At 30.2% G+C, this 15559-nt stretch overlaps 1 protein-coding gene across 2 annotated transcripts in view; it reads left to right on the top strand.

Moving 5' to 3' along the window:
- KIFAP3 (kinesin associated protein 3) overlaps nucleotides 1-15559 on the top strand; it is a 146386-nt gene that overhangs the window by 113647 nt on the left and 17180 nt on the right. For both annotated transcript variants that reach the window (XM_026003320.2, XM_026003319.2), the window contains exon 19: nucleotides 3244-3343. In XM_026003320.2, coding sequence (XP_025859105.1) covers nucleotides 3244-3343 — 100 coding nt within the window. The remainder of the gene's footprint in view (nucleotides 1-3243; nucleotides 3344-15559) is intronic.

Raw genomic sequence — 15559 nt, 5'->3', positions numbered from 1 at the left:
TATTATAAAATCATAGTTTCATTTACTTATATGTTTCTGTGATATCTCTTACTAGCTATAACACAATGAATTATAATTTTTCTATTTTAGTAATTTGTTTTTCTCATTTTCTTTATTACTAATATCTTTTTTCTCCCATACAGTCACAACCTTACTTTTGGCTAGTTCACTAAAGAGCCCAATATTATGTTTTCGTTTGACTTTAAAAAATAAAGTTTATTTCAGTAACAATACATAAGAAGATACTGAGTTCTTTTATTTTTTACATTTATTCATGATATCTATAAACCAGTTTTTGACAACTGACTTGCAAAAATCAGAAGGTTGATAAATTACCTGTGCTAACAATAAATTTGCTTTGATTTCATCCTTGTTTCAGAACATACCCCATTTTACTTATAGCCATATTTATCTTCATTACTGGGAGCACCTCAAAAAGGTGTATTGTATAACTGTGGTTTAAAAGGTTTCATATAATTTAATAACCTAAATGTTTATAATGCTCCACAGTTTAAAAAGTGCTCTGGTATATATCATCTCTGTCTTCTGTTTGTTCTCTGGTAGTTTAAAAGTTCCATAAATTTTTTGGTTCCTTGTTGCTATCTTTGAATCAAGGTTAGAGTAGGAGCTTTAGGACACTCTTAGATTTATCTGGACTTGATTGTCAAGAATATACAATTCCTTTTTATTACTTCTATAAAAGAATTAATTTTGGATGCAGAATGCTAAAAAACAAATAATTCCAAAGAAGTTGAGGTGTTTGAGTTGAGGATTTTGGTTAATGTATAATTTAATTTTTATTCCTCATTCTAGTAAAGAAAGATTGCCCATATAGCAGAGCTGCCTAAATTTTGTCAAGACATTTTAAAGGACACAGTAGAGGCCATAGCTTACTGAATGAATGGCTGTGCTCTCCAATTATTAAAAATTTCAGAAGTATAAATGTCCTACTTACATAATGTCCGATTTATTATATTATTCTAATTGTATTCTAGATTTATAAAATTGCTGACTGAATCTTTAAACTCAGACATTTTTAATTTGATATCTATTTAATGAGCTCCTAGTTTGTAGTTCCTTGTATTCCCTTTGAAGACAGTGGGAGCTCCAGATCAAAATGAAGGTCTTGAAAAATTGACAATTTTTCGTTTAATTTCTTCTTAATCTGGCTTACTTCATTAGGTCATGTTTCATGTATAAACTTTTAAAATATAATTCAGGTATCTTTTTATTTGGTTATATTTATTTTCTGAGTGTTAGAATCTTTGTTCTACTGGCATGCTGAATATCTTCGTATTCATTTTCAAAGTGTGATAAATATTTTATTTTGGCATTCTACTTAGTTGTGTGCCTCTGATATTGGCAGATTTCTTAAACCTTGATCTTCAATTATTTGGTTTTCATTTAACAGAGGAACTTAATTAATTTCTGTGTTCTTAACCTTGTTAATTTTAGCCAAACTCCTAATATATGTAAAATATATTCTAAATGCTTAGCTCTCAATCTATTGGGTCTTGGTTTTTTCCATAATTTCATTTTTTGTAACTTTTTTGGATTTAACTGGTCTTTTGATTTATTAACTTTTCAAGGACATGGATAATGGACTTTTACTCTTAAATATTTAAAATTCGCTAAAGTAACAAAGACATTCGTTAGCAATTCAACAATTATATAATAATGCAAATATTTAGTAGATGACGTGTAACAAATAAGTGGTACAGGAGTCATATGGAAAGACAAATCACCTACTTACTCACTTACCAACACTTATTACTTAACATTACCACTTGATTTGTAATAACTGTACTCCTCAAATAGATTTTGTCATTTAATTGCTGCCTGTCTTTCAAGACTCAAATCAGTTACACCTCTGCCTCATTCCTCCCCAGTTAGATTTTTCTAACCCCTACAAAACACAGTATCACTTTATACCCTCCTCTGCCTCCAACACTCATTCAGTACATGCATTCATTCCTGTTGTAGAACGTTTATTAATGAAGTGTATTATTTAATTGCATCCTAAGTGTTTGTCTTATATTTCACTTAATCTAAAAATTCTTGAAAACAGAAATTATATGTAACAACTTTTTGTATTTCCCACAGAACCTAGCAAAGTATTATTATGCAAACAGTAGGTCTAAAATGGTTATCTGGTGACTAAATAATCTGCTTACCTTGTGCCAACTTTATAAACAATGTTGTGAGTATGACCTAGCCAACATTTATCTATAGATCACTTAACAACCCAGAACACTTTTCAGAAAAGGAAACTTAGGCCTGAGAGCTTTCTAAATAATTACTACAAAAGCCATAGACTGAAATACATTTCTTCCAATGCATAGGTTAGCCCTGAAGCCATCACTTAGAGCTTTTTCCCTAGAATTCTTTCCTTATTCATAACTTATTCATAATTCTAGCAATAATAGGCTATCTGGTTTCTTAGCATAAATAAGAAAGTAGTATCATTCTAAAATCAGCAGGAATTAATAATAAAGACTTAGATAATGGAAAAGGAGCACTCTATAAACAAAGAAAAAGAACTTGAAAGCATAGTGGTGTAGTACCAATTAGCATAGGCAGTCAAATGTAGCTAATAGCCTGGAGCACAATTATACAGTAATGGATATTAAAGATTAAATTATCAAGAAGTAATATAAAATAAGTTCAATGTATTTTCTAAAAACACAGAGAATGTAAAATATATTTACAAATATTTCTAACCCACGTTTGTGTGTGTTTTTTAAGGTTGGCACTGCAAGTGTCAGGCATTGCTTATTTAGAAATTTACTTACTTGAAATCTCTAATTTCTTAATTATACTACACAAATGAAGCTGTCTGGGTATAAAATGTTGCTCTTTACTGATTCCATGCTGTTTAATGTTTCCTTACTCATTCTGTTTCCTTAGCCTGGACCATCCTGACTATCCCACATTACCTCACCTCACCCCTTTTTTTGTTTTTTACACAAGGCTATACATCCCTTGAAGGCAGAGATTGTCTTGTCTCTGTGTTAGTGTATTACCACCACATAGTAGCTGTTCAATAAATGTTCAGTTCTTTTGCTTCATCATTGTGAATACTTATGTATGGTCTTCTATATTACCAGAGAGAGTAGCATGTCATGCTAACATTTCTCTTTCCAGATTAAATATATAATTTTCTATTGTGTTGCTTGATAGAATAGTTTCCTTTTTATTCCCTACCAGTATGTTTCACTAGTTACCAATTTTCCTTCTTTCTAGATGGATTAATTGCCTCTGAAGGAGCTATAAGTCCAGATTTCTTCAATGATTATCACCTTCAAAATGGAGATATAGTTGGGCAGCATTCATTTCCTGGCAGGTAAATAATAGTCTTTCAAGAAAAATCTAATATATTGATGTTTCCCTTGTTTTCGAAAAACTAGAATTATTTTAACTCCCCATTTCTCTATTTTCATTAAAGAGGGAAAAAAAACCCTCAATATTTTCAAGAACATGCAAGTTTGATTTTAAATTAACCTATGAAGTCACATTTTTCTATATTTAAAAAATGGAGATCGCAGATCTGAAAAAGAAATGCTTCATCGTTTGAAAAATACAGGCTGTCCATTGAAGTAGACAGTACTTTTGCCAAATTAATTAACTCAGATTGTTTCCTGAGTGCTTTCTAAAGCTAGTAAAATATAAGAACACAGTACATGTATTTTAATAAGTATTCAGCATCACTATTTTAAAAAGTCTTATGACAGTTCTCAATAGCTCTTATGTGCCTATAAAAATAGAAAATAAGTGATAATGTCTATTGATGCCATGGATGTGGTGGAAATATAAATGGTTACTATCTTTTTTGGAAAACAACTAAAAATATCAATTAAAAAATCTGTATACAAAAAAAAAAAAAGTTGATACTTTGGTTAAATTAAAGACTATTTATCCTTCCCTGTATGGCATTCAAATAAAATGTTTAAAGAAAAAAAATATGGCATGCCAGCATTGTTCTACAATTATAATAAAGTTTCTCCCAACAGATTTCCCGCTTCATTACTGGTAGCATAGATTTTTAAAATTTTATCAGAAAGTATGCACAATATTTCCCCGTTCATATCATTCTTAGAGGTCAATATTTTAATTTAGTCTGACTGTTGAAATTTTGCATTACACTTATTTAATATATAGGTGGAGTCTTATCTGCCCTTAAGACTTTTTTTTTAATTACTCATTTAATATCCCCTTCTAAAATTTCTTCTACTTTTCATTAATATAAATTATTTTCTCTTTGAAGGGTGTATTAATGTATTTTTTGCATGAAAGAATGCAGTTGTGACCAATATGTTGTAATTCTTAAATGGTCACTTCTAATAAGCCATTTTAATCTAATAATTATTGCAACCAATATGAATCACCTATCGTATATAATCTATTTTATGAACATTCATCATTTATTTTAACCTGCACAGCAATGTTTTAAAGCAAGTATTATTATGGCCATTTTACAAATGAAGAAATAAAGGCTCTAATAATTTAAGTTTAAATAGCCAACTCACATAAATAGGGTGGTAGAGAAAAAAATTTGAACTCCAAAGCACAGGTTCTTTCTAGTATAACATGATACCTAATTTGGAAGGAGACATGGTATACCATCATGAGTTTTAGTGGTTTTTTTGTCTTTTTTTTTTTTTACCACAACTCACATTAAGAAATACATTTCATATTGCAACCTAGTGCACACACCCAGATATGATTATATATTTGTTAATACATATATACCTATACATAGAAGTAAAACAAAAAAAATGTACATGGTAATTAATCTTACCCCTTGCAATGCACAATTATATATTGTTTTAACCTATTCCACTTCATTTTTGAAGTACAGATTGCAACCTTCTATGTGATTTCACAATTCATTGATATTTGTGACCCAAAGTTTAAAAACATGCTGAAAACTTAGGAGTATTATATGACATGCAGTATAACCTTATATATAGTTCAGTATTCTGTAAGCAGACTTTAAATAAATAATAACACTTCAGAAATAGTTTCATTGGTATACTGGATTGTCATGGTAAGAAGCTCCTTGCCTTAGGACATAAAAGTTAAACATGGTTAAATATCAGAAAGCATATGGCTTTTGATTGCTTCTGATGTTTTTGTCTATATTAGCTGTAATTATGTAAATATAGGATCTGTTTAATCATTGTAACTACTATATTCCATCATATGACAATTCACTGTAAAAGTGTTTTCTGAAATAAAATTGGTAAAGGAAGAAGTGATTTGGATGTATAATCCTGATTATTTATATGAAGATTTTTGCTGATATCATTATAAGATTAATTATTGTGCCATTTATGTTTCACTATGAACAACAACATTATTTTGGTATCTCCTGCAGATATTTACTGATCTAAAAGTAGACTGATACTAATATCAGTCTTATATCTGATTATAATACTTATTACTGATTATATAATAATGCATTATTTTTTTCATAAAGAGTTGCTTTCATTTTTTATATAATTTTATAATTAAGAACCTGAACACTTTCATTAAAATTGATGATTCAAAACAGTGAACATACGAACTTAAGTCAGCAAAATCTCTCAATTCTGGTTTTCAAAAGTGGTCATTTTATAAACAATAGAAATGTTGTAAGAGATGGTGGTGCCCAATGAATAAATTATATACTGTGTCCAAAGATTTCAGGATTTTATTCCTCAGCTCTATTAATAACTTTTTTAAAAAAGTTATTTTTTATAAAATGACTTTGGGAAATCTTACCTTTGTACCGTCAGTTCCTTCTTAAGGGTAAAAATATTTCAGTAGCTTCTTCTACATCATAAAAGACACATCACAGTAATGGTAGCTTAAAAGATTAGCTAATAAAACGTACTAGACTATTTTTTCAAATCAAAGGAGTGAAATACTTATTATAATCACTTTGATTTGAGAATTGTTTGACCTGTAAAAAGAACTTCCCCTGAGAAAGCTAAGTCTTTCATCTCTTGTCTTTTGTAATTTTTCAGGCCTTAAATCACATAACTATATCATTTTCTCTTTTTATTTCCAGAAGAAATAATTTACAATGAACTTCCTCAGCATTTTTGTAGGTAATAGATCAAATAAAAAAGGACTCAAAATTGTATCAGCAAAGATACAGAGAAGGTATACAGCATAGCCAAATCCTCATCTTTGCTTTTTGCTACATTTTGTTTTATTAACCTACTCTGGCATCATTTACTCTTTTATTCAGTCATTTTTGGTTGATTAGGATTCTTTTTTAGTAGGATTTCTGTGCTCTTCTTTGATAGTAACAAACCATGGACCTTAACTCTGGCTTACTTCTTAATTCTGCAAAGATTTAAGCATTTTAAATTGCTATATGATTATTCACATATTTATCATGATTATTTTGCTGCATAATGTCCCAGATGTGAAATTTTAAACTAATGGCTACCTTTTGGCTTCTGATATCCAGTAGGTAAATTTAAAGCTATTAGATCAAATAACATTAACTTAAAATACTGCTTTTGAAACTTTTTACTTTAACAAAATAGGAATATTTTTTGAGAAATGTGAACAGAGGGTATTGGACTCTTATTCTTTATCTCCACTGGAAAGATGAGAATATGCAGCTTCAATGGGCAACATGAAGAATTTGAGTTAACTCTGAAATATGAAAGTATAATGTCTTGATTGAATTCTGAATATGGAAAAAGTTGTTCTTTAAATACTTGTAAAAAGAGGAAATGTCACCTATTTTGAGGGGTTTTTTTTTCTTTAAATCAGGGAAATTGTCCAGATGACTTACAATTTTTTCCCTGTTCTTTATCATATGTTTTTGATAAATAAGCACCATCAAGTTATCTGGAAGAAGAATTTTTTAAAAATTAATGTATAAAATGTGAACTTTTATCTTTGCCATTGTTTTTAATGATTCGAGAACATGAAATGGTATGACAGTGCCAAATGGCATACACTTCAGGCAGTACTCACAACTTCTCAGTCCTTGTGTTTTTGTTTTTGTTTTTAACATATTAGTTTTAGTGGGTTCAGGTAAAGTAGATGATCCCAAGTTCCTGAAAGGTAAGGAATAAATTTCTCATTTGTATGATAAGAGGGTTTTTTCTTAATTGTTCAAAGAAAAAAATCTTCACTGTATTCCTAAAATGACAAAGTTTAGAAATAGGACAAATCTGTTAAAATGAGGACACTAAGCCAGATTTAAAGAATTGTTTAAACCATTTAAATTGGTATTTTTCTTAAAATCCAGGTCAGGGGATCCTTCTTAATCTGAATGCCTACATTTTTGTAATATAGCAAGGCAGTTTAATTGGAAACAGCGAAAATTGTTAAACTCCTCTATCCTATTCTGCAGGAGAGACTGAATGTTTGATAAAATAGATACTGGCAGTTGGACAGCAAATCCTGGGTTTTAGACATGTGTCACTATCAGTTTGAGCCTCTTGGCGCCAGAATTTCCCAACATTTAGAGGTGATGCAAAATACATTAGGGCTCCAAGGCATTAGCTATAGAGTTGCCAGTCCCAGAGGGTTAGATGTAAATCTTCCCCCACCCAAAAAAATTTGAACTGGTGTTAGAAAGTAAAGTGGAACTTGCTATTGAAGCTAATTAAAAATAATAGGAGTAGGACTAGCTTTTTTTCCCCTTATATACAATATATCCGTACCATATTTTTGGACCGTTTTTTTATTATAACTCTTACTTTTCAAGACTAACAAGAACCTCATGTTGAGTATTTTTAAACTGCTTCCAGCTTTTACAAATCAGTTTTTGTTGCAGTAAAAATGGTCCATTTTTCTTTTATAGGAATCCAATTTTCATAAACTGGAAAAAAAATTGCAGAGACTGCTTAGGTTTCCTTGGGGCTTTGAAAACTATTTTTCGGAGGGCCTGGAGTTTTTTGTGGTTGGCACAGTGATGTCATTGACTGACCATTTCACTGCAGTCAAAGATGAATTAGATGTGTGCATTATCTGAGCCATCTGATTCTTACACTTTCATTTTCTGTATGTTTTAGATAGCCTGCCTCTTTTTTTCCCTTCTGAGAATACTTGGGCATTAATTGTTCTGTCCATTATATGTATTACATACATACACACTTTTTATTCCATTCTAATTTATTTTTTTCAAACATTAAATCACAGTTGAAGTGGTAGTTGCGCTTTTAAAAATCATCCCAAATAGAACAAATTATTTTCTTAATACATAAAAAATAATCTTTTACCCAAATCTTTAAATGTACAATTTTTCCTAAGACTCTACATGTCAATATTAGACTTATTTCTTTAGCTTTCAGGCCACTTTAATTATACTCAGCTACTTAGTTTTTTCACTTGAAAAAAAGTAACCTCAACATTACATATTCTTAGTCTAAATGCCATTGTGTAGTATTTATAGAACTACATGTTATTTTTAGAACTATATGAGATTACTTCAAAGCAGTTATTCAAAAGAAATCAAATTACTGTCTTTATTTGGCTAGTCAAGAAGTTCTTTTATATTGAGAGGAACGTAAATATGCCATAAAATACCTTCTTTTTGATAAGTCCTATATCAATTTTAATTGATAACCCAAACTCTTCTATTCTAAAAAAGTTTAATGACCTTCATTAATGAGTAAGTAGTATAGAAATTATATAGAAGGATCAAAAGAAAAGCAAAAGAACCTCCTAAAAATAATTCTTTTGATAGACATTGAGACCAGCCATTTGTTCAGCAGCATTTTAAGATCTAAATGAATTGGTATACATTTATGAAATCTTTTAAAAGATAATAATTAACTAAAATGCTGCTTTATTTAGTGTTATTAAATTTTTATCAAAAATTATTATAGCTTATTATTTACTAATTTCCTATTGATTTTTCTCAGAGAACATTCATTAGAAGCCTTTTAAAAAAAAACTCTGGCTTACTTTAGTAATTTTTTCCAGACATGGTGGTTACAAAATAAAGCAACCAGATTCCATTTTCACCTATCAATTGCCAAAAATTTTTTTAATACTAATACCCACACATAGGAGCAAAGAAGTACTCTGATACACCCCTGTGGGAATTTAAATGGATAAAACCTTTGTGAAATGTATTTGGTAATAGAAAACAAGATCCTTACATTGTTCACTTCCTATAGCCCTGTAATTTCATTCCTAATGATTTATCCTTATGAAATAATCAGGAATAAGCATCATATAAATAAGTTGTTAAAAAAATAAGTGATCCTGTGTCAAAGTGTATGTCACTGAATGTAGGGAGTGTAGTGTACACCTATCTAATTGTGGAGTATATGTTGTTTTTAGCACCTGCTTTTGTGCCACATGATTTTATTCACAAATTATGTTACACCAGTGTTCTGATTTAAGAACATAAATATGAAGATCGAAATAGGTAAAAATAGGTATATTTAGCAGGTAATCATTTAACATTAAATTCTCCACTTTTTTAAAGAATTGCCTACAGAGATCTTTTAATTTGATTTTTTTTCTTGTTGAAAATTCTTTTTAAAAAAATGTTATTCACCTATAATGTTTTGATAGCGTAAAAGTGAGTATACATACCACTGCCACATCTTTGATTTCTAGTAATGAAAGTTCACAGTATGCTTGGAGTATTTGGTCATTCCATTTATATTCACTTACATGTATTGAAACATTATGATGAGATTCATTGATCTAATCTTAATATATAAACATTTTCATTTTAAGATAAGCCTATTACTAAAGAATGTATAGTATTAAAAAATAAAAACTTACTGAATGGTTTGATACACAAGGCATTAGTATATATTTTATTGACTCTCTTCTTGGCATACACATTTGCATAGGTCTCTAATATTTGTTCTTAGCTGTATCTAATTTAGGGTATTTGCAAGAGTTACTTCTTAGTTTAAATGCAATTGTGTTAAATCATGATTAAGGCACTTAGAGTAGAATCTCTGTATAGAAGAAACTGATAGGGTTGGGTAACAGACTGTATTCTATTTACTTAAAAGTTGCTCTGTTTCAGGTTATATGATTTAGTCTAAAAATAACTAGATCTGTGCAAATATTTATTACAATTGTATTTGATTATCCAAATAGTATTGTTCTTAATATATGTAGACATGTATTTCAAGCTTAGTAATTAGTGCTATATAATAATAATTTTAAGTTCTTCCTCCTTTCATCAATAGTAACCAATCAAATGTATGGTGAAATTTCTTAAAATGAATAAAACCATTTATAAGAAATAATACTGTGACAAGTGAAATTATATCTAAGTTGATGAAATTTTACTTTTAAACTTGTGGGATGGTGAAAACAGGATAACAAGAGTGGCAATATTTATGTAACACAGTTCTGAAAATTAAACCAATGAAAATAAATGGTTTTTACACTCTGAGACCCTTGCTGTAATTCATACATTAAATTGCATTTTTCTTTCTAAATACTCCCAAGGGCAATTCTGTCAGGTTTTTTGTTTGTTTATTTCAGAAGATGAAATGTCTTAGGAGCCTTCTAAAAGTTTTAAGGAATAAAATGTTTACGTTTTTTTTTGGTCTAAAAGTATACAAAAACCAATAATGTGTATTTAGTTAGCATTTATATCATCATGCATTTCAGTTGATCATCAATAGTGTGTGAAGTACATAAGGGAAAGAATAGTATTGTCCCTATTTTAATGAATGTAGAAATGAAGGCTTATAGATTTTTAAGGGACTAGTCCAAAACCAGATAGTTAATAAAAAGTGAAGCCTTTACTATTATACCATTATGGCCTCCAAAAGGCAAGCAAATTTATTACTCTAACACTGAACTGTATGTTAGAGTGTCTTGGAGTAAATGTTATTAAAATTCAGAGTAAGATATGTAGCTTTTGTTATGCAGCACAATATTGTTTACCTACTTTGCTTTAATACATTTGACATTGTCTATTGCAGATTGGTGCTTCAGATTCTTGGAGACAAGTTGCTAAAAATATAGTAACACATTAATTAGTTCACTTCTGTTAAATTCTTTTAGGTATTTACTAGTTCATTAAGTTCTCCACAGAATAATCTAGTCATAAAAAATGAGGATGAAATGAGTAAAATAATCTCAGTCTATAAGGGTCAATGTCTCATGCAAATCATTTATTTAACTAATTAACTGATATAAATGTTTATATATATGATGCTGTTGTTTTAAGCCTGTAGACGAATCCTCATATATTGGTCTTAATTATCTTATTTGTTTAGACATTTTATAGACAGCTTCTTTCTGGCCTTGAACAAAGGCAAGGAAATTTGGTTCTGCTGCTTGGACACTAATGATTTGCATTTCCCAAGGAGAATTGAATTAGGTTTTATTAGTAAATTGGGCCCATAACTTTTAAGGCCAGATTTTATTAGATTATCACACATCAGCATTAGCAAATTGTAAACTTTACTGAAATCTAGAAATACACGCCAAAATTCAAGGCTTAGAATCCTGGAAACTTGGGAAGATGTTTTATCCTAGAGAAGTTACACTCCTGACTTGGAAAAATATTTTAAGTGATTAACTTTCCTTTGGAAATTTAGAAGCAAGAGAAGAAATTGGCAACAAAACTATCCTCATTAAGTTTGTGGTAATTTTCAGTGTGGCGATCTGAGCAGAGTTTTGGGAGGCATACATGTTAGCTGTATATAAAGTCCAAAGATGCTCCCAAAGAAAACCAAATTTATTGTCACTTTATTAGAACTTTTATTTAGATGGAAGTCAGCATAACTGAGTCTATAAATAAAAAAAAAGTAATCTATGACTAGATCCTATAAAAATGTTAACACATCAATTATGGTGTAGCTTTGTACTAGAAGAAATGACATGGGAGTTAATCCAGTCATGACTGGGAAGTTAATTATATCACCACCTTTTAAGAGTGATTGTCTAGTGTTAAAGTTTATACATTTTTTATATCTATTAATCACATTTTTGTTGACTCTACCAATATATAAAAATTAGTTGTAAATTTAAATGGAAAGAAAGTAGAAAGTCTGTCAGCAAAGATGACTGCTTTTATGACATGCTCTTAGTTTTAAAAAAAAGGATTTGGGTTTTTTTTTTTAAGGAAATGGAATATAAATCACTATTATAAAGACTTGCTTACTGACATTCTAATGAAAATAACAAAATTATAAGTTATTTATTTGATAAACACCACCATCCCCTCCAGAAAAATAAGGCAGAGGAAAACACAGCATGTCATCTCTTATTTCCTGTAAATCGGGACTTGTTGATATTGAGCTTACTCCTAAACTCAGAGATATTTTCTCATTTAAGGTTGATTTATTGTAGCTCATCTGTGTCTTGATTTAACGTGATTTAAGTATTCAAGAACAATTGTTAAAAATTCCTTATATTAGAAATGTTCAACCAGATATTTTTGTTTTTTTTAAAAAAACATGAAGCCTAGAGCAAATAGTTTTTTAAATATAATATTAATTAATTCCCATATTTCCCATATTGCCCATAGTCCTTCCAGATGTGCTATTACAAATAGCTCACCCTTCAGATATGAGCCATATGGGTTCTGTAAACTGATTTGCACTTATTTTGAATAGGAATTGTATAGATTGCAGATGAATTATTAAAGTATATGTATAATTGCCAAATAAATCTAAGAGCAAAATATTAAACTGTAGTAAATGAGAAAAGAATGTGCAAATGAAGACCTGCATGCTTTAATAAGTTTAGTGGTTACCTTCTCAGTTTCAACCAAAAGAAAAGAGTTGCCTTTTTTTTAAGTTTTTTGGTTATTGTGTTTTAAAAAGGGGGAGGGGGTCTATAAAACTGCTTACAGAAGTATCTAAGACAAAAACAAGGAAATATAATGTTCTAAACTCAGCCGATCCAAACCACTTGAGCTGCTATGACAGCTCATAAAACTGAGAGTAGTTTTTAACTGGGCTCTGTTTTACATTGCCAAAGTGAATTTTCCTTGCAGGAAGTAGCCAGAGGGTTTATTTAGTTTCCAGTCCATGGCTTTGATCTTTCTGTACTGTCACATCTCGGGTTACATAGCCCTTTTTCACTGCAGTAAATCTGCAACAGTTAATGAGAATAAAATTTCCTCCTCCTTACTGATCGCATGCTGTTAAATGCCAAACCACAGCCAACTGCATATTTGCAAAATTTTAGCTACAGTGTATGAAAACAGTGCAATCAATTTAATCTTGTTGTCTTTGTAATTCATTTTATTGGGCTTTCTTCCTTTTTAAGTGACCTACTTTATCAAGTAAGTGGTTGCAAAGCCAAAGCTGGGAGAAAGATTTAGAATGTTAATAAACTGAGAGGAGAAAGGTGTGCATGTGTTGGGGAGGAGGGGTGAAGAAGTGGGTGCTCATGTGTATATACCATCATTGAGTTTCAGATTGGGTCCTATTTAATACTTTTGAAAGATGAAGCCTTCCTTTCTCTTCAAATAAAATAAGCTGATTTGTTATTATTTTGATTATTTTGATTATGTTTTATGTTCCATTTCAACATAAATATTTAATGAGTTTATTTAATAAGTCAGAACATTACTTTTCACTTTTGATTATAAGGAAGATTCTGTAGTTTTTAATGGAATTTAAAGGATTTCAAAAAAGTTGATCTCTACATTTTAAGAGCTGTTCTTAAAGTAAAAATAACTTTTTTTAGTAAAAATAACATTTTTTATAAGTATCTACTGAACCATCTTAAACAAATGGGTCATACTTGGTAATATTATAAATATCCATTGAATAAACTGATGGAAATTCAGAATCAACATTGAGCAAGCTGATTTTGTACATTATCAAATGTATACATCTTCATACTGAAGTACAATAAAATTTTATATTTTTTTCTTTTGTGGCTACAGTGAAATCTCTCAGTTGAGGCATTATTTGATTCAGTTAGTGTATATTGTTAACTTTATTTCACTTACACCTTTAATCTTTTCTTCTGTCTTGTTTTGTAGTTGGCAACTGGAACGTAACTTCCCTCTCAAGAAATTCACACTTAGAGGCCATTTTAGATGATAGCCATTGATAAATATACTTAACTGATATTATATGTTTATATAGATCATGTGTACACATATAAATATGATATATTATAAAATAAATTAGATATAAAAGAAAGAAATCTGCTTTTAGTTTCTCACTATTAAATTCACAGTTCTGTTACAGCCATCTGCTTTCAGAGTAAGGCATTTCTACTCTCATAAGAATCAAACTGTTGGTATATAAATCAACACTGCATAATACCCATTCATTGATTTAGAGCACTGTCATAAAAACAGTGACTAAAAATGTATTGAAGAGAATATTTCTAAATGGGAGGCAGTAAAGTCACATCTCCTAATAAAACAGAGGGAGGACCTTCTTTGGGAAAAGTGTCAGTTGCTAATTACCACAAGAAGAAAAGAGGGTAGGAAAGGAGTGGCTTGAAAATTTTAAAAGGCCCTAGGCCTTTCCAGCAGGTGTTAACATATAATGTAGAAATGTTGAGCTTTAAAATTTTAGTTTGTTCTCTTAGAATTATTGTGTTTTTCAATAAGCCTGTCTACGTGTACTTAAACTGCAACATCGTAGTTTCAGGTTAAAAAAATTATTGAGGCTGAAATAAAATTTTAGCCTCTGTATCTAGTATGGAAGGTTGTTCTATAGTCTGTTTCTTTGTTTTTCTGTGTCAGACCTTTAGTCCATAACCCACCCAGAATTCTGTATTTGAAAGCCCATAGAAATTTCTGCACAAAATAAACATTAATTTTTTTAAATTTTTGTTGTTCTTTAAAGAAAAATCTTAAATAAGTGAATCTCCTCGAAAAAGTTTGTTTCTGAAACATGCACAGTCCAGTCCAGTTTTAAATGAAATTACTGGAAAGGAATAGAAACAACACAGGCTTCAAATACCATACAAATTTAATCTTTATTTGAATTGTATTATTTGAAAAGTTACTCTCTAAAGTGGTTGCATGTGACTACAATCAGATATGTTGATTAATAATGATGGTATTTATAGAAATACATTTAATGAGTGCCAGGCAGTATGCTGATTGTTGCTTATCACATTCTTTATCTAATTTAATTTTAACAACAGCTAAGGGAAGAAGACATTAAGAAAACCAAAGTTTATGAAGTAAAGCACCTTGCTCACAGTTATCATTCTACCACTTAATATCTTATTTTTACCCATCTTTCTTTCTCCCTTCTGTTATGATGAAGAAAGTGTCCTTTTTTTCAAAGTCCAATCCATTCATTTTGTTCAGTCAGTCCTTCTTGCTTTCCCAAAGACTTCTCTCATGCCACCCTTCTTTTCCCCTCTTGGGTCATTCTTGCCAACATATAATCATAGTCTGGAATCCCCCACATCACATTTTACCCACTTTTTGTTTCTCACTTCCCTTCATGTAATACTCCTCAAAAGACTCCCATCTACCCTTCAGGTTCTCTAGTCTGAAATCACCATTTTCATACTGCCAAATCCACCTTTCTCATCTTTAACTCAGCAGTGTTTGACACAGATGTCAAAGCCCTGCTTTTTGAATCTCTCATCCCTCAAGATACCCCACTTCTCTGATTTTCCTCTAAGC

This window comes from Vulpes vulpes, chromosome 13, assembly GCF_048418805.1.
Source record: "Vulpes vulpes isolate BD-2025 chromosome 13, VulVul3, whole genome shotgun sequence".
NCBI classification, from domain to species: domain Eukaryota; kingdom Metazoa; phylum Chordata; class Mammalia; order Carnivora; family Canidae; genus Vulpes; species Vulpes vulpes.
The sequence above is the reverse complement of the archived record's forward strand: the minus strand, read 5'-3'. Positions and strand labels throughout refer to the sequence as shown.